The 27,101-nt window shown below is 35.8% G+C and overlaps 3 protein-coding genes across 3 annotated transcripts; 1 reads left to right on the forward strand and 2 right to left on the reverse strand.

The window, feature by feature from the left end:
* Positions 1-6,902: 6,902 nt before the first annotated feature.
* On the forward strand, positions 6,903-9,768 carry LOC139884822 (S-adenosyl-L-methionine:benzoic acid/salicylic acid carboxyl methyltransferase 2-like). The gene is made up of 4 exons (XM_071868800.1): positions 6,903-7,010; positions 8,022-8,426; positions 8,942-9,196; positions 9,394-9,768. The coding sequence occupies exons 1-4, from the start codon at positions 6,936-6,938 to the stop codon at positions 9,766-9,768; spliced, it is 1,110 nt and encodes a 369-aa protein (XP_071724901.1). The 5' UTR covers positions 6,903-6,935.
* Positions 9,769-11,574: 1,806 nt separating this feature from the next.
* Positions 11,575-12,614, reverse strand: LOC139884820 (probable methyltransferase TCM_000331). Its single transcript, XM_071868797.1, has 2 exons — positions 12,540-12,614; positions 11,575-11,937 (listed from the first exon to the last, which is right to left on the reverse strand). The coding sequence occupies exons 1-2, from the start codon at positions 12,612-12,614 to the stop codon at positions 11,575-11,577; spliced, it is 438 nt and encodes a 145-aa protein (XP_071724898.1).
* Positions 12,615-23,831: 11,217 nt separating this feature from the next.
* Positions 23,832-26,062, reverse strand: LOC139884821 (probable methyltransferase TCM_000331). The gene is made up of 5 exons (XM_071868799.1): positions 25,988-26,062; positions 25,481-25,900; positions 24,615-24,661; positions 24,412-24,550; positions 23,832-24,194 (listed from the first exon to the last, which is right to left on the reverse strand). The coding sequence occupies exons 1-5, from the start codon at positions 26,060-26,062 to the stop codon at positions 23,832-23,834; spliced, it is 1,044 nt and encodes a 347-aa protein (XP_071724900.1).
* Positions 26,063-27,101: the final 1,039 nt, after the last annotated feature.

Raw genomic sequence — 27,101 nt, forward strand, 5'->3', positions numbered from 1 at the left:
AAAATTCCGCTGCTAGCACAGCTGCGTTAATCTGTCGTAACAGGTCGGAATACGTCCTTCAAGTGGTATCAGAGCAGGCTCAAGAAATCTCTTGAGAAAAGATCTTGCGATATCCGACCATGAATGACAAAATTGAAGAGGGCGGTTCAACCCTGCGTCCTCCCTTGCTTTCGGATTCCAATTATGACTACTGGGAGCACAGGATGAAATGGTTCTTGAAAAGCCAGGATGAAGCTATCTGGGAAGTCACACAGAACCTGTGGACACCGCCTACTGCCACTGTAAATGGTGTGGTCACAGTAAAGAGCAAAGACCAGTGGAGCACAGCTGAATCAAACACCTGTGCTGCGAATAGCAGAGCTGTGGGCATTATTCAGTGTGCTGTTCGTCCCAGTGTGTTCAAGATCATTCAGAATCTTGAAACTGCCAAGGAATTATGGGACGCCCTTCAACTCACATATGAAGGATCAAAATCAGTCCGGCAATCAAAACTACATCTCATCTCTACCAGGTTTGACTCTCTAACCATGTATGATGATGAATCTATTGCTGATTTTGAAAAAGAGATTCGTTGCATTGCTAATGAATCTGCTGCTCTTGGCGAGGTAATTCCGGAATCTAAACTCGTGAGAAAGGTGCTGATTTCTCTACCGGATAAGTTTAGCTCGAAGATGGATGCAATCAGTGAATCTACTGATTTCGAGAACTTGCGGTTTGATGATCTAATGGGAAAACTCAGAACCCATGAGATGACTTTGGCAATGAGGAAGAAAGATAAGTCCAAACCTAAACCTAAATCTGTTGCCTTTAAATCTGATGTGGTCACAGCACCTGTTATCACAGGTGAGCAACAAATCGGTGAGCAGTTAGCACTTTTTATGAAGAATATGGAAAAGATGTTTGAGATGTTCACCAAGGCAGAATCTAGTAAAGAAAGAACCAGATTTGAGGAAGAAAAGATACTGTGCCATGCATGTCAAGGTTTTGGTCACACTGCTGCCGAGTGTGCCAACACTCTTAAAGAACAACAGAAAGTTCTCAGAGCGACATGGAGTGATGAAGAGTCCAGTGGAAGTGAGAGTGAGTTTCCTGCTTATAAAGCGTTTACAGCTCATACTCCCGTGAGCACAGCTCGTGAATCTGTGAACACAGACACTGTTAGCACAGATAAGAAAGAGGAAAACTCAAGTTCAGACGAGTACTCAGATAGTGATGATGATAGAGATATACATGCTGCCTTCAAAGATCTTCTTGAAAAAATGGCTGAATCCCTCAGAATCAATCACTTGCTTTCCGATGAAGTTCAACAGCTTAAAGAAGAAAGAAGGGATTTCGACGAGATATTCGGAAAGTATGAATCCGAGATTGAGAAACTGAAGTCTAAATTGTTAGAATCTGAGAAGAAGCTAGAACAAGCCAATCGTGCCATTAAAAAGCTCAATAAAGGAAAGAGAAGCAGCAGTTCTGGGTGTGCAAACAGGGCAACTAAACACAGGATTATCTGTCACTACTGCAACAAACCTGGGCACATACGTCCTAAGTGTTATATCTTACATGATGATATTCGAAACCTCATTGCTTCGAAACCAAGAAGGCATCCAAAGAAGAAAGTGGATATCATACATCATTCTCAACGACGTATCTGGGTAGAAAAGAAAGATGTGAAATCTGGACATATCAGAACTAGTAAAAGTGCTGACCTATCAGAACCTGTGAAAGGACGTCCTGTGCTCACAGGTGATCCTAACGGCAGGTACAAGGATTGGAGAAAGGAGAAACAAGCTAAGGCTGGAATGGGGTTTAGAAAGGATGACGAACCTGTGTTTAATCAACCTCAATCTATTGAGAACACACCTGGTGTGGAAGCTTTAGAAACTGAGGGTGTTGGCAGGAATGAAAACACACCTAGTGTGGAGGCATCTCCTGTTCGCACAGATTTCAGGAACGTCCAAGAAACCATGCCTGCTGTCTCAAACCAGAATGTGTATCCATCAACCAGAGCTCAAAAGAATCATTCGCCTGAAGACATCAAAAGTGGTGGCCTGGAGCAAGGTGTGTTGACGGTCCCCTGTGACACCACCAGTGCTGTAAACTTATCGAAAAATCCAGTACAGCACTCCAAATCGGAACACATCCAAGTTCGTCACAACGTTATTAGAGAACCTGTAGAAGAGAAGAAAGTGGCCTTGGAATATGTCTCACATGAAAAACAAATAAAGAAGCTAGATGCAAGTCGTTTTGAGTTCTTGAGAGGAGCTCTCGGATCTTGCTCTACGACGTGAGAATGAGATAAGTGTTTCTCCACTGTATATACCATTTTAATTATTGCTTTGTTCATTCTTTTCGATAAAAGAAAACAAAAAAAAAAGGAAAAAAATGGAAAAGAAAAAAAAAATAAAAAAAAAAAGAAAATAAAATAAAATTGGAGTGTGTTCCAAATGTTAGGGAATAATGATTGAGCTATGACAAGTTAAAATCCAAGGAGAAAGCCTGCTGAGACTATGAGAAGTCTCTGGTTTGCCTGCCGTTGCTGCGGATCCTGTTATCACAGAGGATCATGTTGTTGCTGATTTCTATGGTAACCCTCAGGTTGAGGGGGAGGCTCATGCTAAGGGGGAGTTCCCTCATTCTCGTGTTTAGGGGGAGTTCCATGATGAATATGTTGGAGCTAAGGGGGAGCAACAAAATATCTCTCCTGGAGAATGCTGAAGATACTGTGCTGAAGACAGTGTTGCTGTAGTACCTGTGTGCACAGGCCATCAGTCCTTAAACGGAAAAAAGGATGCAGTACATGGTCTGTCTTTCATCAAGTTTATTTTCTCCTAACGGTCTCTTTGGCGATTTCTTGACAAAAAAGGGGGAGATATATGTGTGTCTGCACTGTGTCTCGACAGTGTGTTTACACAGGTTGATTCTTTTTGCATTATTACTAGTTCCAGGGACTTGTTACTTTCGTCTCTTGGTGTTTCCACTGTGCATGCTTACTCACAGGGGGAGTTAGGTACTGTACAAAGGATCTCAGAGGTTTTTGCCAAAAATGCCAAAGGGGGAGATTGTTGCTGCAAACTGCTATGTCACTTCACCTGTGATCACGGTACCTGCTGACACAGGTCTGGAGCAGTTTTAGTTTGGTTGGCAGTTTTCGTCAAACCTCATTAACTCATCAGATATGATCCGATCCTCATACAGTCCGTTTGGGAAACTAGTTATATGATTTAACTTGGCTGTATTAGTTCCGTTTTGGTTGAAGATTCGAGTTGAATGGAGTATTACTTTACTTCCTATTCGGAATAGGAAACATGTTATCAAAAGGGAAGTCAACTAGGAAAAGGATTCTTTTGTGTATCAATTCCTATTTCAACAGGGATTATATTCGGACTTGCAGCAGTATAAAAGGGAGGACTCACTTCACTAGAAAGCATCCTTTCACGCTTCTTAAAGAGAGTTAAGAAGATCACTTAGCAAGCTAGAGAGAGCTGTGAGCACAGTGGAGTGTTAGGACCTCGTATATCTGCAAGAGGGTTGCGAGAAGCCCTTGTCCGGATTGACAAGGCAACGGAGCACGTGTATCTGAAAGAGGGTCGCGTAAAGTCCTCACCCGTTTGGTGTAGGCATCATTGTAAGTCCTAATAGGAGATTAGGCCGTTTAGGTAAGCAAGGAGTACACTTAGGAAAATAGGAGATAGGTTATAGATTTGCGAATTGTAACCACGAGTATTGTCCTATTGTTTCAAGTATAGTGGAATGCTGTTTACCTCTGGGCTTGGCCCCGCAGAGTAGGGAAACCGAACTGCGTTAACAATTTTCTGTGTTATTTTCGTTACTGTACTGTTTTCTGTACTGCGCGCACAAGTGCCTGTGAGCGCACCTATTTTTGTCTGTGCTAAAATTCCGCTGCTAGCACAGCTGCGTTAATCTGTCGTAACAGGTCGGAATACGTCCTTCAATAAAGACCAAGTTCTATGGTGAAAATTAAAATCTGGAGGATTTCGTAACAGTTAGCTATGTATCTCCGATTTGTCGGAAGAAACTTTTAGTCCTTAAGCTAATAAACAACCGTGCGTGATATGAGGAACGACTTCAATATAATTCTCCTCCTTAATGGAAAAGGAATATGTCGACGAAATTCTGTCTATACTACAAGTCTTTTTTTAGTTTATACTACAAGAATACGAGGAATAGTCTTTTTTTAATATAATAAACTTTTAGTCCTAGTGGTAATAAGAAATCATGACTTGCAAGTCTTTTTTTAGTTTATACTACAAGAATACGAAGAACAATGAGTTAAAGTCTTAATCAATGCGACCTAATAACTTTTTTGAGTATCAACTGGGAATTCAATTACTTTCCCAGATCGGCAAGCTCATACAAAAAAGATGGTAATTGTCCAAGCCCATTTATCTTTAAATTTATGATTGAGTGGGCTTGATGATTGTCAGATCTAGATGTATACACGAATTTGCAAGAAATGAGACATTGGCAGCTAGAGTTTTAATATTGAAACGATGACTACTCATTATTAATTAAGGTTACAACTTACAACAGCATGCAATTGTTTAAAAATGAAAAAGAAAGAAAAGTTAGCTTTCACGCATTTTAACAAATATATATATAGTACGTACTTGCTATTTTACAATAACTATATTACAAATTTGCATTAAGTGAATTAAACAAACGGAAAAAAAAATGACTTTTCAAATAGCATATACAAAACCAACTACACTTTTTTTTCTGTTTCCTTCAATTATTTCTCGAAACCTAGTAAACTAAATATAGTTTGACCGGGGGAATCTTAATTAGTATATATATGTACGTCGTTTTCTTTCGCATGTGTGATTAAGAATATGTAATTAAAGTTGGATTTTTTTTCCCTTGCTTGTTGTGCTTCCGAATAAAAAAAAGAACATTTATAGTAGTTGATAGTATTGATCAAGAGAATGAATGGTATTGATTGGCTTAGCCAAAAACTTCAAAACAAATTAAGTATAATAATTATTGTTGAAAGAGATTGTTCAGTGGAGTCTGTTTTTCAACAAATTGGAGAAGGCTTGGTTAGCTTGGAACAGAAGAAAGCTCAAAGGAAGAAGAAATCTTGCTTGTTGGTGAAGAAAAAGATAAATGGAATAGAAGAAGCTATTCAGGTCGGGATCAAAGTATTTGTTCAAGCCCTTCTAAGTTCCTTAGAGGATTCTGAAGTGATCGGGGCCAAGACAGAGCCGTTTAAAGATAGTGCAGGGAAGTTTGAAAGTGAGCCTGTGTTTCTAACTGTTGAGGACGAAGCTACAAAGTGTCAGAAAGATGAGGACTTAGGTGTGCCTACACTGAAAGTCAAGGACCTTGCTGAAGAAACAGAAAGCTTGTCGACGGAGAGGACGAAAATCGATCTGCAGAACGATCGGAAGAACGTCGGAGCTCAGGAGACCAACCAAACTGATCAGGAAGATCACCTCTACAACGCTTCTAAGAGGAATTTGACTGTAATTTGTCAGAATCGAAACGCCCAATTTGGAGGTTAGAATTTTCTATTTTTGGCAATGAAACAAAAGCTTAGAACTTTCTATTTTCGTTTGTCGGAGAATAAAGCTAGGGTTTGTTGGTTTTCTTGATGAAGTTGATCAAAATAATAGATTCAAATCTCTAGATTCACTATGTTAGATGCTGCGAGTTGAATGGTTAAATCAATTTCATCAATTATTTAGTAATGAATAAACTTTGAGCTCAATCAGTGGTATTCTGCAAGTCTCAGTCAGAAAATTGGGGCTTTTGTATGATGCACACATTTCTTGTTTGTTTCGATTCTGTGAAGACACATTAAGCATTTGGAACTTGTTGAGGAGCTTTTTGCAAAGTTTGAGCATGAGAAGAGGAGATTAAAGCATTGCCATCAGCAATTTCGGTTTACAGCAAACAAGTCTATTAGTCTTTTTCAGTTTCAGTTAATTAGTTGAAGAAGTAAAGTTACAGAATCATTTGTTAGTTCATTTCAAAGCTTTCTGCAATGGTGGATTCCTCTGATCATGTTAAGAACAAAAGGTCAACTCAGAAGTCAAGTTTTGAAGCTCCTGAAGTGTTTTTCTGCATTTTGATGAAGAATAGATATTTTGTGTCTGCAAATCGCTGTTTTTTACTGAGTATAAAGGACAAAATCAGAAAGGAGTAGTGGCCAAGCAACAACAGAATGGAATATACAATGTGGCAGCTGATCAGGCAATGGTCCCAAAAGCAAAACTGTTTACACAGCCTTTTCCCTGTCAGCATTTTATTATTTTCAATACTGTAAAATTGCAGATTATGACGTCTAGGTCACTGCAAGCACTACTATATAAACTCTCTAAGTTATTACTTTACTTTTATGAGCTCTCAGATTAATGAAATCAAATTGCAGTTGTTATTCAAAAACATCAAGAGTTCATCATTTTTCTTTTTACAGTTTCAAATAGCCTAATAATTTTGGTTGTATTGGCGAGAGAGAAACTTAGCACTAAATCTTAACTAAACTAGTTTTTAGGTTCCAAACACAATAGATACCTACACTAAGCCTTAGTTTTCGATTCAGTTTTGCATAAGTTCGATAACCATCCTTTCGGTTACAGGTTTCGAGTTATTCTGTTTGTCTGCTCTGTGTTTTGTTGTTCTGTTTTGCAGTTTAGCAGCCTGTGCTATCTCTTCCTGTGTGCACAGTGTAACCTATTTCTTTGTTGAGTTGTGATTGGCAGTGTCTTCGTCACCTGTAATCACAGGTCGTCCAACAATTATGACATCGTCGTCCACCGTGTGTGTGTATATATATATATAAACGTGTGGTTTCTTTCAAGTCGTAATTACGAGTGGTCTAATATGTATAAATAGTGGGATATAATTTGTATCTCGTGATCAGTTCATACAACAAATTAAACACTAAACAATCGACAAAACATTTTTAGCGATCGATTAAAATGGATGTAGCTCAAGTTCTGCACATGAATGGTGGAAAGGGAGAGAATAGTTGTGCAAACAACTCTTTGATTCAGGTAATAATTAGCTAGTCTATTTTACTTGTTATAACCATGTATTAGAAGAAGTCGGTGGATTCGTCTGTTGAATCTGAAGTTCGTATCTAATTATCTATAGTAAATGGATTGTATAAATAATTATCATATAATAATATTTATTTTAAAAAGTTTAACTGTATGTGAAGAATTAGACCAAAAAAGAAATAAAAATTACACTATTGATTATTTTGAAAATATTGATAGAGTTTAATTGGGAACATATTATAAATCAATTGTAATTTTTTTTTTTACTTTATTTAAAGAATTATAATCATGTTAGTGTTTTATTTTTATTTAAAATGCTCATGTTAAGATTTGATTCAACAATAACATTTGCAATTTTATAGACAAAAGGAATAACTAATTTAGTTGTTAAAATTATAAATTTTATTGTCGAATCGAAATTCGACATGTGTCTAAATAATTAGTTATTCCTACTGTAGATTTTATTGTCCAATCAAAATTTGACAAGTATTTTATTCTAATTTTTTTATAAATAAAACATAGAAATAAGATTCCAATGGGATTATATTTTTTAAAACAATAATTCAATTATTATATATTTCTAATTAAAGTCCACATATAATTTTATTTTATTTTCTTTGGGTCCAATATTTAACATAAATTTAAATATTTTTTTTAATACAAATCATTAATTATTTTTATGGTCAATTTATATTTTTGTTCTTTAAAATAAGAATTTTTCGTCAAACGGGCGGGGCTCTGACTTGTTGAAACAACTTAATGTTTTTTTCTTCCTATTGTCTATAAGATTTTATTATTCTCTACGTCTGCTAATATATGTTTTTTTAGATTTTCTATATATATTCAAAAAGAGATAAATTTAATCAATATAAGTAAATATATACATCTCTGATTGAATGTATCTTGAAAAGCTTAAAAAACATGTATTCGCATACGGATGTAGTATTTTTTTAGTATTAGACGATCTTATTGTATCTAATTAATATTGTTGTCAACCTTGGATAGAAAAAAGTAATAGCAATGACGAAGCCAATCATGGAGGAAGCCTTGACCAATCTCTACTCTAGCACTTCTCCTTCAAAATTGGCGATAGCAGATTTGGGTTGTTCATCAGGACCAAACACATTCTTGGTGACATCCGAGATAATCGAAGTGGTAGACAGGATATGTCGGAACCTAAACAAGGAATATCCAGAATATCATGTTTTCCTGAATGACCTTCCAGGAAATGATTTTAATGCCATTTTCAGGTCCCTACCAAGTTTCCTAGTAACTCTGAAAACTCGAATACAAACTGGAGCCGGAAAATGTTTTTTTACTGGAGTTCCTGGTTCATTCTACTCTAGGCTTTTTCCTACAAACAGCCTGAACTTTGTATATTCCTCATATAGTCTTATGTGGCTGTCACAGGTAATTAACATTTTCAAACTACTGTAATAAATACTCCATATTGATTTACGATTAGATATATCAATTTTTAAATAAATGTAAAAAGTCAAAATGTCATTTATTTCAAAACGGAGATAGTAGTATATTTATTACTGTGATCGATGAACAACATTATCTATTTTAAGATGGAGTAGTAGTATATTAATTACTATTATCGGCAAATTTTTACAGGGCAAGTTAGGTTGTTTAAATTTGTGTTGTTTGCATTTTTCTGTAATGTCACAATTTATTTGATTTAGCCACATCATAAGCGTATTCTAGTTTTTTTTTTTGGTTTTGGAATAAAGCCTCAAATTAAATTCAAAATAGGAAACATTCGAAAGGATTTTAATTAAATTAAAAACATAATGATATCTATTCGCTAATACTTATTTTGGTAAAATAATTATTTAACAGCTAGATTTTATTATCTCTAATACTATTCTTATTGGTAGAATTAAATATTTGACATTTTTTAGGTTTTTTTCACTATTTAGGTTCCTGAAGGAGTGGAGAACAATAAAGGAAATATCTACATGGCTTGTACAAGTCCACCAAATGTGCTGAAAGCTTACTATGAACAATTCCAGAGAGATTTTACGACATTCTTGGAGTGTCGGTCGAAGGAATTAGTCGTTGGGGGCCGTATGGTTCTAACATTACTGGGAAGAAGGAGCTCAAACCCAGCTGACAAAGAGTGTTGTTATATATGGGAGCTTATGGCTTTGGCACTTAATGAGATGGTCGATGAGGTAATATCAGTCGATTATATGTATAGGAGGAATTAGTCGTAGGTGTCCGAAAATTGTATATTGCATCTTAAATCAGAAAAATACTCGTGTCCATTATTTATGGACGAAGAGAGTAATTGACCAAACACATCATTATTTATAACAACTTAAGTATGACTACGTACTTGTGATAAATCAATTCAATTTGTTATTAACAGGGCATCATAGAGGAAGAAAAACTAGACTCGTTCAACATCGCTCAATACGCACCATATCCTGATGAAGTTAGATTTACAAAAGAAGGATCCTTCAAAATCGATCGCCTGAAAGTTTCAAAAGTTTATTGGAATCCTTACAATACAGACAAATTTGGTTTACTTATACTAAACCCATCGGAGGTGCGTAAGCTGGGTGACGGATACGGTGTAGCTAAGTACATGAGAGCGGTGGCTGAGCCATTGCTCGTTAGTCATTTCGGCGAACAAATCATCGACGAAGTGTTCATTAGGTATCAGAAAATTGTCGCAGATCGGATGGCGAAAGAGGAAACTGAGTTTGTCAATGTTACGGTTTCTATGACTAAAAGGGGATAATATGATGATTAAGCTAGCTTAATCGTTAGCTAAGTTTATATATATATATATATATATATATAATTGCTAAGTAATTGTTTGTTTGGTTCTATTTTTATGTCCTAGCTTGACTATATAATATAGTGGAAAAACAGTATCAGGACCTGAAGATAGTGGGTTCATAAATATATATTAAAAGTTCAAACGATAAAAAAAATTTACATAAAAATCAACTGATAATATCTACATATTTGCCCACGATGTAATGCTATTTTTAAAATTGTTGAAAAATCAATTTATATTCTACACTATTGAACCTATCATTTTTAACATAAGTAAGAAAAGCAATCGTTCATCTACTCATCTCCTATTCGAATTTCCAATTAATTTTTCATAATAATCATTATAGACTATCAATGGCAATAAGAGAAACAAGAAAAAAATTAATATTCTTTATTATTTTTTTAAGGTGCCTTCTAATTTTAAAAATAAAAAGATGAAGTTTTATTTTTTTAATTTTAGAACAAATAAAAAATCTCAAGTATTAAGATTTTTTATTTTGTTTTTGAGGTTTGTAGGAAGAAAAAACGTTAGTTACGTTTAAATAAAAAGTTTTAAGAGTATTTATTATTAGATCCTTCAATTTTACTTCTCTTTATAATTATATCTTAACAGTTTAAGGTTATAAATATTTTTACGGGTGTAATATTTAGGATAATTTTAACTGATTAAAAAATTTAAAAATATTTTTAAAAAATTTAAAAATTTTGTGGTGTCATGTGACACCAAAGCCAAGTACGTGGCTCCGCGTCTGTGAAAAAATAAAGGCAATGTGCCTTATGATTGTGATAAAAACCAATGTATCTGCCGTTTTAGTTGTGATTATAATTAATAGTATTGAAGGTTTGTTATATCAGGGGAGATCCACGTACGGCTAATTACTGCAAGAATTCCATGGTCATTAGCATTGATCAAAAACAATTACCCTTCCCATCTATTTCAAGCGGAAAATAAAAGTTGCAAATCTCAACAAAATAATTAGTTGACCAAAATAATACTATTTTTGTATTTGAATAGATGACACTTTGAAATTTTTTACGCATATCAATATCATCAACTCCAATACATAAATCTTCTTTATTTTACAATTATACAATTTCTCTTTATTTATTAAATTATTAATTGTGTGTAGAGAGAGTGAATGGAGGGATAAAAAGATAAAAAATACATTAATATTATAAAAATATCATCTATTTGTATACGGAGGAAGTAACTTATATGCGCTTATTAATTATAAAATTTATTAGACTAACAAATTTTTATATTAATATAAACAAATTTGTATTATGTGATGCCCGACTTTGTAGAGGATGGATTCTAAAGCAACTCTTTCGCTAAGCCAGATTCCAAGTAAATGCATGGTATTTGTGAAAAACTGTTTAATGTAATTCGAAGATTTAGATTTCATGAACTACTTTGATTGCATCTTTCACAAGCTTCTTTCAGCAGTTGGTTGATCCGAGCAAATCGATTCCTTGTGTTATTTCAACAACTTCTTGGTATCAATTAACTTGTAAGAATCAGTGGCATTTAATTTATTAAATTAATGCTTAATTCACTCAACGGTCAACTGCATCATGATTTTCGATCTAATCATAATCATGATTTGCATCGGACTAGACCTTAGAATCATGATTCACTAAACTTTCTCACATTTGGATACTTAAACTTCAAATTTAACGGCCTTTATTTCAAAGGAATTTACAAAATTCCATGTTCCTGTTTCACTAGGCCTAGGTTAATTAATTGCTTACAAAATCTTCATTACTACTTTTTTTTGAAGGAGATGACAATTTTTGTACTCTTCACTTTCTCTTCAAGCCAGTTTTGCCCTACATGCTTTGCATAGCTTATGAACAAATCTTCAATTATAGCATCTCCAAAATGACTTACTAGCATGGCTTCCGTAACGGCTCTGATACAATTTGAGACATTTCTTCCAACTTCAAGCTCGTCGAAAACAAAATCTTTGTTGCTGATGTCATCTCTAGAATCCCAGTTGATTTCAATAGTTTCTAGGTTTTCAATAGAGAAAGATCCCTCCATTTCAACAATTTTCTTCACTACTTCTTTATGAGGTGTGTAATATGGTAAATCAAATGTATCAATATCAGCCTCTTGAACAAGCCCCTGCAACAAAATCAACATTTTTTTACTTAAATAATGGATTTTATTTTATTTTAAAACGTTGAGCCTTTAATTTGCCGACTCCAGTAGTTGAATTGAGACCGGTTGTTGCTATTGTTGTATTTGAGTCCTTTTCTTCTCTAAATAACCTAAAATAGTTTTTTTAAATATTTTTTCCTCCGTATCAAATTATATTTATATGTCTATATGAATGAGCCTAAAAATACAAAGCATTATCTATTTTGATATAAATGTAGTACTTATTTAAAATAAAATAACGTACGTTTCGCATTCTCGAGCTTTTTATAGAAATTAGGAATGAAATTGAAAAGTGAGTTGAAGTCATTTCCTAGAAGATCGTTCAGGAATACTTGATAAATGGTGTCCATGATAAATGATCGGCAATAGAGCATTAGGTCCTGACGAACAACCCAAATCCGCTATTCGATAACATATCGGCATTGGACTAGTATTAATGAACATGCTTCTGATAGTCTCTTCTAGGATTGGTTTTGCCTTCATTATGGTTGTTTCCTGAACATTTTTAAAAGTGTAAATCACTCTATGATATTCAATAATATAAGCCATTTGGATCGCAAGAATACCTGAAGAAGATAATTACTTGCGTAGCTATTTGCTCCATCACCAGCCTTCAAGTGAAGAACGTTTTTCGCAACCATGGTTAGCTTTTTCAGATTATGACTCTTTTTTTTTTATTATTATTAAAGATTATGAGATTAATCTGCTGCTTATGTTAGATCGTATATCTGTAATACTATATATATATACATATATATATATATACATATATATATATATATTATAAGACTATATATTTGTTAACTCTCCAGTTGACCCTGTGGGAAATTAAAAATAGTTTGTGGGGCTTGTGGAAAGAAAATATATTTGTAAACTCTCCAATCGAACCTGACCATACATCAATGATAAGAGTATTAGACCAAATAGATCTTTTCTAAAATTTCAGATTTCCACTTTTCAATGCATGATAATTAGTAAGTGATAATCTAATACCAGCTAAGAATGCAAGTTGAAGTAAAATGGCCAGCCAGCTAGAATGAGCTGGCATAACTAGTTAGAAATGTAGTCTTGTGATAAGTTTTTTATGTGTAGCTATATGGATAATTGTGTTAGGAATGTAGAACCAGAACCCCTGACAAGAGGAAGTGCCAGCCCTATCGATTCTAAAGGCTTTTTTCAAGCATTTTGACAAACACTTTTTGTGCATAGTGTTAGCTTGCTACTCAAGGCACGTCAAAGACTCTGTTTTTGTCAATTCTGGATATACTACACACTGAAAAAAATGACATTTACATCATCTATTGTCTAATCTAATGCTTCAACTAGCCATTTTCGAGTCAAAACTTTTTCTGGATTCTGATAGACATTTCATCGAACAGTTAGTGTGCCGTTGAGAAACTTAGACACTAAGCTACCAGAGATACAATGATTCCTCCCAGAAACACAAATATGTCAGTTCATCATCTATCTATCAGCTAGTACATGACAAAGGAATGCTAAACATGTAGAACTATTGACTTGAAGCAAAGGGTACAAATTTACATACCCAACAAGCAGCGTTTATGCATTCATCCTAGCTTCAAGATAGTTTTTTTTTTTGGAGCTTCAAGGGAGATGGCAGCCAAAATAAAACACTAGAATCGAGCCTTCTCAAAATCAGAATGTAGCACCAATGTAGATGTTGTCATGAATGGTTCTTTGAGGAGAGTGACAATAAAATCCTTTACTACTTCATTCAAGACAAGGAATTAAAAAAACACAAAGCAAATGAAAAACTACATTTCTGCAAGGCTAAATGCTTCAATATTTTTGTTGGAATCGGGTTACAATGGAAACAGAAAATGAGTGGCTTTATATAGCCAAAAAAACACTACTAGTCTTCCTGAAAGAAACCAATCACAAATGTTTACTATCAATTTTCAATTAAAATTGAAAAAATTAAATCTCGGACACCACTCCTTTGATCTATGCCGTCCATCTACTGATTGTTGGATGACCTGTGACCACAGGTGACTGCAAACACAGCAACCCCCAATCACAGCTCGGACAAACAAGAATAAGCGACAAACCTGTGTGCACAGGAAGAAACAGCACAGGCTGCTAGACTGCAAAACAGAACAACTGAACACAGACAGATAAACAGAATGACTTGAAATCTGCAACCGAAAGGATGATTATCAAACTTGTGCAAAACAGAATCGAAAAACTGAGGCTTAGTGTAGGTATCTATTGTGTTTGGAACCTAAAAAAAAAAAAACTAATTTAGTTAAGATTTAGTACTAAGTTTCTCTCTTGCCAATACAACCGAAATATTAGGCTATTTAAAACTGTAAAAAGAAAGATGATGAACTCTTGAAGATTTGAATAACTACTGCAATTTTTGATTTCATTAATCTCAGAGCTCATACATAGTAAAGTGAAATAAGAGAGTTTATATAATAAAATGCTGACAGGGAAAAAGGACTGTGTAAAACAGTTTTGCTTTTGGGACCACTGCCGGATCCGCTGCCACATTATGCATTTCACTCTGTTTGTTGTTGGCCACTACTCCTTTCTGAATTTTTTGTCCTTTATGCTCAGTAGAAAACGGCGATTTGCAGACACAAAATATCTCTTCTTCATCAAAATGCAGAAAACACTTCAAGAGCTTCAAAAACTTGACTTCTGAATTGACTTTTTGTTGTTAACATAATCAGAGGAATCCACCACTGCAGAAAGCTTTGAAATGAACTAACAAACGATTCTGTAATTCTTCTTCTTCAACAAATTAACTAAAACTGGAAAAGACTAATAGACTTGTTTACTGTAAACTGAAATGACTAATGACAGTGCCTTAATCTCCTCTTCTCATGCTCAAACTTTGCAAAAAGCTCCTCAACAAGTTCCAAATGCCCAATGTGTCTTCACAGAATCGAAACAAACAAGAAATATGTGCAGCATACAAAAGCCCCAAATTCTGACTGAGTCTTGCAGAACACCACTGATCGAACTCAAAAATTATTCATTACTCAGTAATTGTTGAAATTGATTTAACCATTTAACTCGCAGCATCTAGCATAGTGAATCTAGAGCTTTGAATCTATTGTTTTGATCAACTCCATCAAGAAAAACATCAAACCCTAGCTTTATTCTCCGACAGACGAAAATAGAAAGTTCTAAGCTACTGTTTCATTGTCGAAAATAGAAAATTCTAACCTCCAAATTGGGCGTTTCGATTCTGACAACTTGCAATCAAATTCCTCTTGGAAGCGTTGTAGAGGTGACCTTCCTGATCAGTTTGGTCGGTCTCCTGAGCTCCGACGTTCTTCCGATCGTTCTGCAGATCGATTTTCTTCCTCTCCGTCGACAAGCTTTCTGTTCCTTCAGCAAGGTCCCTGTCTTTCAGTGTAGGCACACCTAAGTCCTCATCTTTCTGACCCTTTACAGCTTCATCCCCAATAGTCAGAAACACAGGCTCAGTTTCAAACTTCCCTGCACTGCCTTTAATCGAATCTGTCTTGGCCCCGATCACTTCAGAATCTTCTAAGGAGCTTAGAAGAGCTCGAACAAATGCTTTGATCCCAACCTGAATGGCTTCTTCTACTGCATTTGTCTTTTTCTTCATCGGCAAGCAAGACTTCTTCTTCCTTGGAGCTTTCTTCTGTTCCAAGCTAGCCAAGCCTTCTTCAATTTGTTGAAAAACAGACTCCACTGAACAATCTCTTCCAACAGCTCCTCCTTTGTTTAGTGGAGTCTGCATTCCGATGAGCTTTACTAGAAAATCAAATCTCCATTTTTGAAGTGATTTGGTGAAGATGTCAGCTAACTGAAAATTTGTTCTGCAGTAAACCATTCTTATCTCCTTTTCTTCAATCAGTTCCCTCACCAAGTGATACTTGATGTTTACATGTTTTGTTCTGAAGTGATCTCCTGGATTTTCTGATATAGAGATTGCAGAACTGGAGTCATAGTAGATTGAAACACAGGACTCTTTTAGCTCTCCAATGTCTAACAGAATCTTTTTGATCCACATTGCTTGCTTGGCAGCCAGATTAATTGCAATGTATTCAGCCTCTGCAGTTGACTGAGCTACTGTCTTTTGGCTTTTTGAACTCCAAGAGAATATCCCTGAGCCAAAGTTGCTACAATAACCACTCCTGCTTCTGCATTTTTCTTCATTTCCATAGCTTGCATCACAGAACATCAGCAAATCTCCTTTACCACCAGCTTCATACCATAAGCCAAAATCACAGCTACCTTTGACAAATCTCAGGACTCTTTTAACATAAGCAGCATGTTCCTTGGAAGGATTAGAACTACAGCTAGCAAGCATATTGACTGCACATGCTAGATCAGGTCTAGAAGCACACAGGTACATTAAGGATCCTATCATGCTTCTAAAGAGAGTAGGATCAAATTCCTCACCAGGCCTTGTTGGTTGTAGCTTCAACTGAACTTCTATTGGAGTGGAGATCACATTGCAATTTTCCATTTGGAACTTCTTCAGCATATCTTGTGCATACTTCTTCTGATGCACAAAGATCCCATTTTCCCTTTGCTCTATTTCAAGTCCAAGAAAGTACTTCATTAGGCCAAGATCAGTCATTCTGAATTCAGATTCCATCATCATCTTGAACTCTTCAACAAGCTTTGGAGTTGTGCCTATGAACAGCAGGTCATCTACATAGAGTGAGCATATTAGTTTTTCTCCTCCTTGATGTTTGACATACAAGGTTGCTTCATTTTTGCTCTTTTCAAAGCCATTCTGCAACAGGTAGGAGTTGATCCTTGAGTACCATGCTCTTGGAGCTTGTTTTAGGCCATAAAGTGCCTTAACCAGCTTGTACACTTTCTCTTCTTCTCCAGGAACAACAAAGCCCTCAGGCTGCTTCACAAATACCTCCTCTTCAAGCACACCATTCAGAAAGGCTGATTTGACATCCATCTGATGTATCTTCCAGTTATTGTTGGCTGCCTTTGCTAATAACAGTCTGACTGTGTCTAGTCTTGCAACTGGAGCATATGTCTCCTCATAGTCTACACCATATTCCTGCTTGTAGCCTCTTACTACCAATCTTGTCTTGTACCTGTTCACTGTGCCATCAGCATTTAACTTTGTTCTGTAAACCCACTTTATGTCAATGACTTTTGTGTTTTCTGATGGTTTGTTGCAGAGAAACCATGTTCCATTTTCCTCAATTGCATTCATCTCCTCTTTCATTGCTTCTCTCCATTCAGCTGACTTTTCTGCTTGCTTATATGTTCTTGGCTCAATGCTTACAGTCATTACCTCTTCTGTTTCTGCATCTGGAAAATCCTCTGCAATACAGATGAACTCCAACACATCTGGATTGAGAGCTGGCATTGCTCTCTCATAAACTTCATTCAAATTTCTCCTTTTGTTGGTCTGCAAGTCCTCAGGAGTGGTTGTATCAATTTCTATAGCTTGAGTTCTGGTATTCTGTGGGCTTCCTTTATTGATCAGTGTTTCTCCTCCTGAATTTGGTGAGTCAGGATTTTGATTTGGTCTGCTGCTTTCTTCAGTCTCAGGTGAAGCACACAATGGTGTAGGGACATTGTGAGCTCCTCCTGGAGTTGATCTTGGTGTACCTGAAACAAATGGAACAAACACATTAGGAGACTCAGGTGATTCCTCATGTTCAGATGAGGTCTCACTTTGAATCTCATCTATGATTGGTTGTATTGGCACCTCACAGAACACTCTCCCAGGCTCACTCACAGTTGGCTCACTCCACTCATATTCAGAATTCTCATCAAATTTTGCACTCATTGTAATGATCATCCTTTCCTTCACTGGATCCCAAATTCTGTACCCTTTTGTCTGTCCTGAACTGTATCCCATCATGATTCCCTTTATGGCTTTTTCTTCTATTTTCTTCCTTCTCTGCTCAGGTATGTGAGCATATGTGATGCAGCCAAACACTCTCAAATGCTGCACTCTAGGCTTTTCTCCAAACATCAGTTCAAAGGGTGTTTTTTCCCTTTAAGGCCTTGATTTGCAGCCTGTTTTGTAGATAAACAGATGTATTACATGCCTCAGGCCAGAATTTCCTAGGGACATTCATTCCAAACAACAAAGACTTCCCCATCTCAACAATTGTTCTGTTTTTTCTTTCAGATACCCCATTCTGCTCTGGACAATAAGGCACTGTTAGCTGCTGAAATATGCATTCCTTCTCACAGTATGCCTTTATCTCATTAGAAGTGTACTCTCCACCTTGGTCACTCCTGAGACATCTCAGTTTACAGCCTGCTTCTGCTTCAGCCTGTGCTCTCCACAGTTTGAATTTTCCAAACACTTGATCCTTTGTTTTAACAAAAAAGATCCAAGTGTACCTAGTATAATCATCAATGAACTCTAGGTAGTACCTGTTACCAGCAACAGATGGAATTTCTATTGGACCACATACATCAGTATGGACCAATTGCAGCTTCTGTGTGGATCTCCAGCTGCTCTGTGAAAATGATGCCCTTTGACTTTTGGCCTTTGCACATGCTTCACAGACCTTTTTCATCTTCCCACACAGTTTTGGAATGCCTTGAACAACTTCATTTTTCTGCATTGACAGGATGTTGTCAAGTCCAACATGGCCAAACCTTCTATGCCATAGCTGTGTAGTTTCAGTGATGTTACTCTAAAATGCACCTTCAACATCCTTCATCTTGATTTTGAACATTCTGTTAGTCTGTGGCACCCTGTGAACTAGTTTCCTTTCTGAATTGAAAATCAGGCACTCTCCATCTTCAAAGTAGACAGCATATTTTTTCTCAAGTGGCTGCCCTACACTGATTAAATTCTGGTCCAATTCAGGGATATAGTAGACATCTTCCAGAGTTGACTTACCTGACTTGGTTTCCAACTCCACATTCCCTTTTCCTTTCACATTGACCAACTCACCATTGCCAAATTTGACTGCAGCCTCCACTTCTGATCTCTTTTCCACAAAAGCTTCTTCCTTCATGGTCATGTGGTTTGAACAGCCACTGTCTATGATCCAGGTGTTTCTTTTCTCATCCAACCTTCCAACAGAATAGCTTTCAGCAACAAAGGCATTCTCCTCAAGGTTAGTTTCACTTTTTTGGCTTGTTTGGGAGCTTCCAGGATCCTGTGTGTGTGTGTGTTTGAGTTGTTTGGTTGGCTTGTAGGTGTTCCAGGATTAGTTGAAGAGCTAGTTGGGCTGGGACAGGCTTGATGGTAGGCTAGCTGAGGCATTTGTGGGTATCCTGTGATAGCAGGTGGTGTGGGGTAGGTTATTTGGTTCATTGGTGTTTGCCATTGTTGGATATTGGGTGTTGAGGCAAAGTGTGCTTGGAACTGTGTTGTTATAGGTTGTTGTTGTTGAGATTGGCCAAGTGGGGTGAAGTTGGCATTCTGACTTGGATGATTGTATTGCTGATTCTGCCTTTGCAGTGGATGAACTGGTGGTAGCTTCCCAAACTGTCTGCTTTGAGGATTCTGTTGGTCATCACACCACCTGTTGTAACAGACTGCATCTGTGTGACCCTTCTTTCCACAGTAGCTGCAGGTAGCCATCTCATGCCAGAAACAGTTTGCCTCTGAGTGGTTGAACTTTTTGCAATGCCTGCACTCTGGAAAGCTTCCCCAATTCTGCAGTGGTCTCTGTCCCTGGAAATTATTGAAGCCTCTACCTCTTGGTCTCCAGGGTTGATTTTGTTGACTGAACTGGTTTGGATATGACTGGTTTGGTGTTCTTTGGTAGTTTTGCTGATAAGGTTGGTTCTGGTAGTTTTGGTTGGGCTGGAAAGGGGTATTTTGGTAGGTAGGGTAGGCCTATGGCATTTGTTGTTGCAGCATTTGGTTCACAGGTGGCTGAGACTGATTTTGCTGAGCTTGAGCTGCTTGCAAGGGGCTTCCAGAATTAGCTTCCTGGCTCAACTGATATTCATTGACAGGTATGGTGATTGGTGGTGTTTGCAGGTGTCTAAACCTTTCACTTTTGAAAGCTGCAGCCTCTTCCTTCTCCTCCTTGATTCCATATCTACTTTCATGGATTTCTAGTGCATTGAAGAACTCTTCTAGGCTCACAAGCTCTGAATTTCTGTTAAAATCCCTATCTAACACAGAGATTACAGATTCAAACCTCCTTGGCATCTTTCCCAGCAATCTGTCTATCAATTTTTCTTCATTCCAGTCCAAGCTGTGCATCCTCATTTGCTGCAAAATTTCATTCAGCCTAGTTCTAGCTGCAGCAACATCCTCCTCATCTTTCATCTTATACTCCTCAAACAACTTCTCAATCTTTTTGGACTTGATTCTCCTACTCAGAACAGTTCCTTCATACTCAACTTTCAGGGTATCCCACATCTCCTTGGCAGATTTACAGCCAACAACTTTCCTCAACACACTTAGATCTATCACACTTCTTAACCAGATTTGTGCCTTTTTATCCTTTTCTAACTCGTCATGTCTCCTCTTCATTTGCGCTTCAGTTACTTCTACTTCTACAGGCAGTTCTAAAACACCATTTTCAACTACACCTAGACAGCCAGCACTTCCAGATTGTCTCTAGCTACTACTGACCACATGTCAAAGTCATCTCCTCTAAACTTTTCTATTCTACTACTACTCTCAATATTTACATACTGAGGAACTAAAGCCATTTCTTACCTCTGTCTCCCTCAAGAACGCTAACCCTGGGCTCTGATACCACTGTTGGATGACCTGTGACCACAGGTGACTGCAAACACAGCAACCCCCAATCACAGCTCGGACAAACAAGAATAAGCGACAAACCTGTGTGCACAGGAAGAAACAGCACAGGCTGCTAGACTGCAAAACAGAACAACTGAACACAGACAGATAAACAGAATGACTTGAAATCTGCAACCGAAAGGATGATTATCAAACTTGTGCAAAACAGAATCGAAAAACTGAGGCTTAGTGTAGGTATCTATTGTGTTTGGAACCTAAAAAAAAAAAAAAACTAATTTAGTTAAGATTCAGTACTAAGTTTCTCTCTTGCCAATACAACCGAAATATTAGGCTATTTAAAACTGTAAAAAGAAAGATGATGAACTCTTGAAGATTTGAATAACTACTGCAATTTTTGATTTCATTAATCTCAGAGCTCATACATAGTAAAGTGAAATAAGAGAGTTTATATAGTAGTGCTTGCAGTGACCTAGACGTCATAATCTGCAATTTTACAATACTGAAAATAATAAAATGCTGACAGGGAAAAAGGACTGTGTAAAACAGTTTTGCTTTTGGGACCACTGCCGGATCCGCTGCCACATTATGCATTTCACTCTGTTTGTTGTTGGCCACTACTCCTTTCTGAATTTTTTGTCCTTTATGCTCAGTAGAAAACGGCGATTTGCAGACACAAAATATCTCTTCTTCATCAAAATGCAGAAAACACTTCAAGAGCTTCAAAAACTTGACTTCTGAGTTGACTTTTTGTTGTTAACATAATCAGAGGAATCCACCACTGCAGAAAGCTTTGAAATGAACTAACAAACGATTCTGTAATTCTTCTTCTTCAACAAATTAACTAAAACTGGAAAAGACTAATAGACTTGTTTACTGTAAACTGAAATGACTAATGACAGTGCCTTAATCTCCTCTTCTCATGCTTAAACTTTGCAAAAAGCTCCTCAACAAGTTCCAAATGCCCAATGTGTCTTCACAGAATCGAAACAAACAAGAAATATGTGCAGCATACAAAAGCCTCAAATTCTGACTGAGTCTTGCAGAACACCACTGATCGAACTCAAAAATTATTCATTACTCAGTAATTGTTGAAATTGATTTAACCATTTAACTCGCAGCATCTAGCATAGTGAATCTAGAGCTTTGAATCTATTGTTTTGATCAACTCCATCAAGAAAAACATCAAACCCTAGCTTTATTCTCCGACAGACGAAAATAGAAAGTTCTAAGCTACTGTTGCATTGCCGAAAATAGAAAATTCTAACCTCCAAATTGGACGTTTTGATTCTGACAACTTGCAATCAAATTCCTCTTGGAAGCGTTGTAGAGGTGACCTTCCTGATCAGTTTGGTCAGTCTCCTGAGCTCCGACGTTCTTCCGATCGTTCTGCAGATCGATTTTCTTCCTCTCCGTCGACAAGCTTTCTGTTCCTTCAGCAAGGTCCCTGTCTTTCAGTGTAGGCACACCTAAGTCCTCATCTTTCTGACCCTTTACAGCTTCATCCCCAATAGTCAGAAACACAGGCTCAGTTTCAAACTTCCCTGCACTGCCTTTAATCGAATCTGTCTTGACCCCGATCACTTCAGAATCTTCTAAGGAGCTTAGAAGAGCTCGAACAAATGCTTTGATCCCAACCTGAATGGCTTCTTCTACTGTATTTGTCTTTTTCTTCATCAGCAAGCAAGACTTCTTCTTCCTTGGAGCTTTCTTCTGTTCCAAGCTAGCCAAGCCTTCTTCAATTTGATGAAAAACAGACTCCACTGAACAATCTCTTCCAACACTGATTTCATAAAGCTCTTTCTGCATTTTTCATTCAGGTCCCTGTCGAATTATAGGTTTAATCACAAAAATATTCAAACTAACAGATTGGAAGATGGTAATCGATCCTGCGTATTCAATTAAGAGTGGTGCTACCCGTCCCGAATCTGACTCCTACTATGATTAATTCTAATACTGAACATTCTTCATGATTAGTGACTTTCCAGATTAACTTTGGTTTTTTTCCTAAATTTATTGCATCATTTATATTGGGGCAATCATGTCCTGTCCATATTTGACAATGTACTTATGATTCAAAATTAAATGTAGTGTATATATATATATATATATGGGCCTAACATTATTATTTTGGGTTTGATAGAGATGGATAGAAAATTCACATCTATATGTTGCATGTGTTTGGTTCTTATTAAGTTTGGTTGGGTATGTATGATATCCAATTAGACTGATGGCAGATCTATGATGATCATATATCGATTCTGAAAATTAAACTTGCATGAGACCCAAAGTCTGATCTAGATCAGCCTGATAGCTATGAAAAATAATATTTGGGTATGTTCGTTTCTCCAAACACGAATTTAAGTCCAATCCAATGAATGAATGTAACTGAGGTTTTTCCTAGTTGTTTGTATTAGGACAACATTCTCCCTCACGCACGATTTTCGATCCGAATTTCATCCGACAATTTGAGGATAGTTGCTTTTAGCAAATTGGGTCAGCTTAATTTTTCGTAATAAATTTAACTTTTTATCGAAAAAAAATTCTCACCTCATTATCTAGGTTAATTAAAATGTACAAGTTCCAATAAATATAATCTAGTCTCTTTCGAATATTTTGTGTAGAATAACTAAAAAAATCATAGCAAAATTAATACAACTTGATAGATAAATTATGTAGATTTAAAATGTTCACGATACGACCATAAACTTTTATTGCACATAACATCAAAAAAATAAAAACTTTTATTGCACATATGTACTCAGAAGATGTTTAATTTATTAAAACTCAGTTTAATTTATCGACATAACTTAAAATTTTGATGCCTAACAATATTCATCTGTCAGATTAGACCTCAGAATCTTGATTTCGATCAAGAAATAATTTATTCACTTAACTTTCTCAGATTTGGTCTTAAACTTCATATTTAACAGCCGTTCTTTCAAAGGAATTTACAAATTAAATCCCATCTTTCTGTTTTTTTTTCTTTTGATAAAAGGATAAAAAATTTATTAAATAACGAAATTGGTGGCGAGTTCGCTAATGTCAGCTATTCTCAAACCACTTGGAAGAACCGTACATGAAAGCAAGAACGTCGTCCGAAAACAAACTACCGAAAAAGGATATCCTCAATTACGATCGAGAAAGTGTTGTGTTAACTAGGTTGCTCGCAAAATCTTTATGACTACTACTTTTTGGTGAACGAGATGACTATGTTAGTAGTCGTCACTTTTTCTTTAAGCCAGTTTTGCCCTACATACTTTGCATATTTAGCGAACAAATCTTCAATTATAGCATCTCCGAAATGACTAACAAACATGGCTTCCGTAACGGCTCTAATACAATTTGAGACATTTTTTCCAACTTCAAGCTCGTCGAAAACGAAATCTTTGTTGCTGACGTCATCTCTAGGATCCAAGTTGATTTCAATAGTTTCTAGCTTGTCAATGGTGAAAGATCCTTCCATTTCAACAATTTTCTTCACTTCTTCTTTATGAGGTGTGTAATATGGTAAATCAAATGTATCAATATCAGCCTCTTGAACAAGCCCCTGCAACAATATCAAAAAAATTTACTAATCTATTGGATTTTATTTTTAAAAAATATTTGAGTCTTTTAATTTCTTCTCTAAATAAGCTAAAATAGTTTTTTTTTTCTTCTGATAAATATTTAATACTATGGTTTTTTTATGGGGACAAAACCGGAAAGACAAGATATAGCAATTTTTTGACGGAGAACATATATAGCAGAAATTGAAAACTACATACCTCTGGAATTAATTCATAAAGGCATTTTGTAAGTAACTCGTAAGGATAGCAACAATCGCTAGTTCGAGGATCTAGGGTGTTCCTCCCAATCATCGTAAACATCATTCGCCCACCACAAACAATCTCCATGGAACGTGATCTTAAAAGATTAAAGAAATCTGTTTCAAATTGCTTTAAATAAGCTTCGAATACATGTCGAGGACCTTGCCATGTACAGATTTCCCTTGTTCATTAGGTAACAATCTGGAACCTAATTAAGAATTTTCAAAAGAACGTCAATTTAATTAGTCTGTCTATTATCCATAAATAATTAAAATCGAAATCAAATTTCCATGTACATGTTTATCACTTGCTTGTGTATTACTCCGTGCCGAAATGGTTAGAATTCAGCATCAACTTAATTAGTAGAATATTTTAGATATTGCTAGATTTAAAATAGTTAGATAAAGTTCTAGACAATACTAGAATATAAAATATAATGATGTAACTGAGAGCTCTCTAGAAATTTAAGGACTTGTGTAGAAATAAGAAAAGTCTAGAATAATGTGGATAGAAAAGATAAGTATAGAGTAGGAGAGAAATATGTAAAAGTCTATAAAATACTCTAGAGATTAGATCCTAGCCATCAATTTAGATAAATCTCCACCGTTTATTGAGGAGGTGGAGTAGTATAAATAGGAGGTGGCCTCATTTGGCCAAACCATCCACAAAATCTCTAAAGCTCTTTTGTATACACACTTACTCAATAAAGCTATAAGTTGCAAGTTATAAAAATACACATTACATATAAGTAAGTGTGCATTTGTGTTAAGTGAGTGGCGTGAGGCTTAGTTAACTAGAGAGTGTTAGCTATAGTCAAGTGTGAGAAATTAATTAAGAGTGGTGTCTTGAGTGTATATTGTCAATATCATTTGACAATAATATTAGAAGTATACCTTGATAGTATACTCAAGTCGTCGCGATCTAAACAGAAATATATGTCAATTTTCTATGCATTTCATATGTAAGAGTCGACAAATGTTTTGGGATGGACTGATATTAAAAAATAGAAGATCCTAAACTAATTTACCTTAGAGAGCCAGTGAGTGGAGAATGCAGAATAAAAGAAATGTAAACTTTTGTTTGGGAATAGCCTTCCGTAGAACGAACCAGGCACAGCGGATATGAAACAACGACTCGACCATTCTCCTTTCGCGTTCTCGAGCTTTTTATAGAAATTAGGAATGAAATTGAAAAGTGAATTGAAGTCATTTCCTATAAGATCGTTAAGGAATACTTGTAACTCTGAGGTTCTATCATGAGTAACGTTTTCTACTTCACAAATCTGATGAATGATGTCCATGATATGAGAGATCACCAATAGAGCGTTAGGTCCTGACGAACAACCCAAATCCGCCATTCGAAAACATATCGGCATTGGACTAGTATTAATGAACATGCTTCTGATAGTCTCTTCTAGGATTGGTTTTGTCTTCATAATGGCTGTTTCCTGAAAATTTTTAAAAATGTATACTAATTACTAGTAATAAAGCTAAACAAAACTTGATATTCAAGAATTAATATTAATTAAGTATACCTGAAAAATAGAATTAGTCGCGTAGCTATTTGCTCCATCACCACCCTTCATGTGAAGAATATTTTTCACAACCATTGTTAGCTTTTCAGATAGTGATTTTTTTTTAATTAAGGATTATGATGATATTAATATGCTGCTCATGTTAGATCTTATATCTGTAACACTATATATAAGACTATATTTGCAACCTGTCCGATTGAACCTGACCAGATACCTAGATCTCAGATATACACTTTCCAATGCATGATAATTAATTAAGTGATCATAGTCGATGTTTCATAAATAGTTAAGAATGCATCTTGAAGTATGGCCAGCTAGCTAGAATGAGTTGGCATAATTAATTAGAATTGTAGCCATGTGATTTAGTTTTTGATGTGGCAAAAAAATTGAGTTTTTATTGGAGGATGGTAATTTTTTTGAATTACATTCATTTTACACGGACAGCGCGACTCGAAATCTTAATCTCACTATTAGAGGATGGTAATTGATATTGCTTATTCAACAACTAAGAATAGTGCTATCCATCCTGAATTTGCAAACAAACTCCTATGTGTCTGCTGACATGGACATGTCATGACATTTCTCTACTTAAAATTTTGAAATTAATTAAAGCACTGGATGGCAATTTAAAATTAAATAATGGCAAAAATTTTACCTCCTTCATTAACGGTTGGTCTAAAGACCAACGATCAATAAAAATTGACAAGTCATAATTTTAACTTTTTATCTTTTAAACTTTAAGCCGTATTTGGTCTATAATTCTTTTAATTTTTTTCATAAAAATTTATCAATCCATCTTATGATATAAAATAAAAATATATTAATTGTTTTATTGATCGACTAGTATTAATGAACATGCTGTTGATAGTCTCTCTTGGGGAAAAATTTTTAGATACGTTAAGCCTAACACATCAAATTTAAATATACAAATGAAATGTTGACATGTCCAACGTTATAAATTATGTGGCAAGTGATTTGTAAAGTAATTATTTTAACAACAAAAATTGATTAATTAATAATTAATTGGGAACAAAAAAATTAAAAGTCAGCCTCAATCTTTATTTCCACGATCTTCTTCTCCTAATCTAAGCCCCTCTAATCCACGACCTTTTCC

This window comes from Rutidosis leptorrhynchoides, unplaced genomic scaffold, assembly GCF_046630445.1.
Source record: "Rutidosis leptorrhynchoides isolate AG116_Rl617_1_P2 unplaced genomic scaffold, CSIRO_AGI_Rlap_v1 contig607, whole genome shotgun sequence".
In the NCBI taxonomy this organism is placed as follows: domain Eukaryota; kingdom Viridiplantae; phylum Streptophyta; class Magnoliopsida; order Asterales; family Asteraceae; genus Rutidosis; species Rutidosis leptorrhynchoides.

What these genes read in the sequence shown, in the direction of transcription:
- LOC139884821 (XM_071868799.1), bottom strand. Translation starts at nt 26,062, where the DNA reads ATGGTTGTGAAAAATATTCTTCACATGAAGGGTGGTGATGGAGCAAAT. An exon ending in CGACTAATTCTATTTTTCAG is followed by an intron (nt 25,901 to 25,987) that starts GTATACTTAATT and finishes AAAAATTTTCAG; the next exon opens with GAAACAGCCATTATGAAGAC. An exon ending in CCACTCACTGGCTCTCTAAG is followed by an intron (nt 24,662 to 25,480) that starts GTAAATTAGTTT and finishes ATTCTTAATTAG; the next exon opens with GTTCCAGATTGTTACCTAAT.
- LOC139884822 (XM_071868800.1), top strand. Translation starts at nt 6,936, where the DNA reads ATGGATGTAGCTCAAGTTCTGCACATGAATGGTGGAAAGGGAGAGAAT. An exon ending in GTCTTATGTGGCTGTCACAG is followed by an intron (nt 8,427 to 8,941) that starts GTAATTAACATT and finishes TTCACTATTTAG; the next exon opens with GTTCCTGAAGGAGTGGAGAA. An exon ending in TTAATGAGATGGTCGATGAG is followed by an intron (nt 9,197 to 9,393) that starts GTAATATCAGTC and finishes TGTTATTAACAG; the next exon opens with GGCATCATAGAGGAAGAAAA.
- LOC139884820 (XM_071868797.1), bottom strand. Translation starts at nt 12,614, where the DNA reads ATGGTTGCGAAAAACGTTCTTCACTTGAAGGCTGGTGATGGAGCAAAT. An exon ending in CAAGTAATTATCTTCTTCAG is followed by an intron (nt 11,938 to 12,539) that starts GTATTCTTGCGA and finishes ATTTTGTTGCAG; the next exon opens with GGGCTTGTTCAAGAGGCTGA.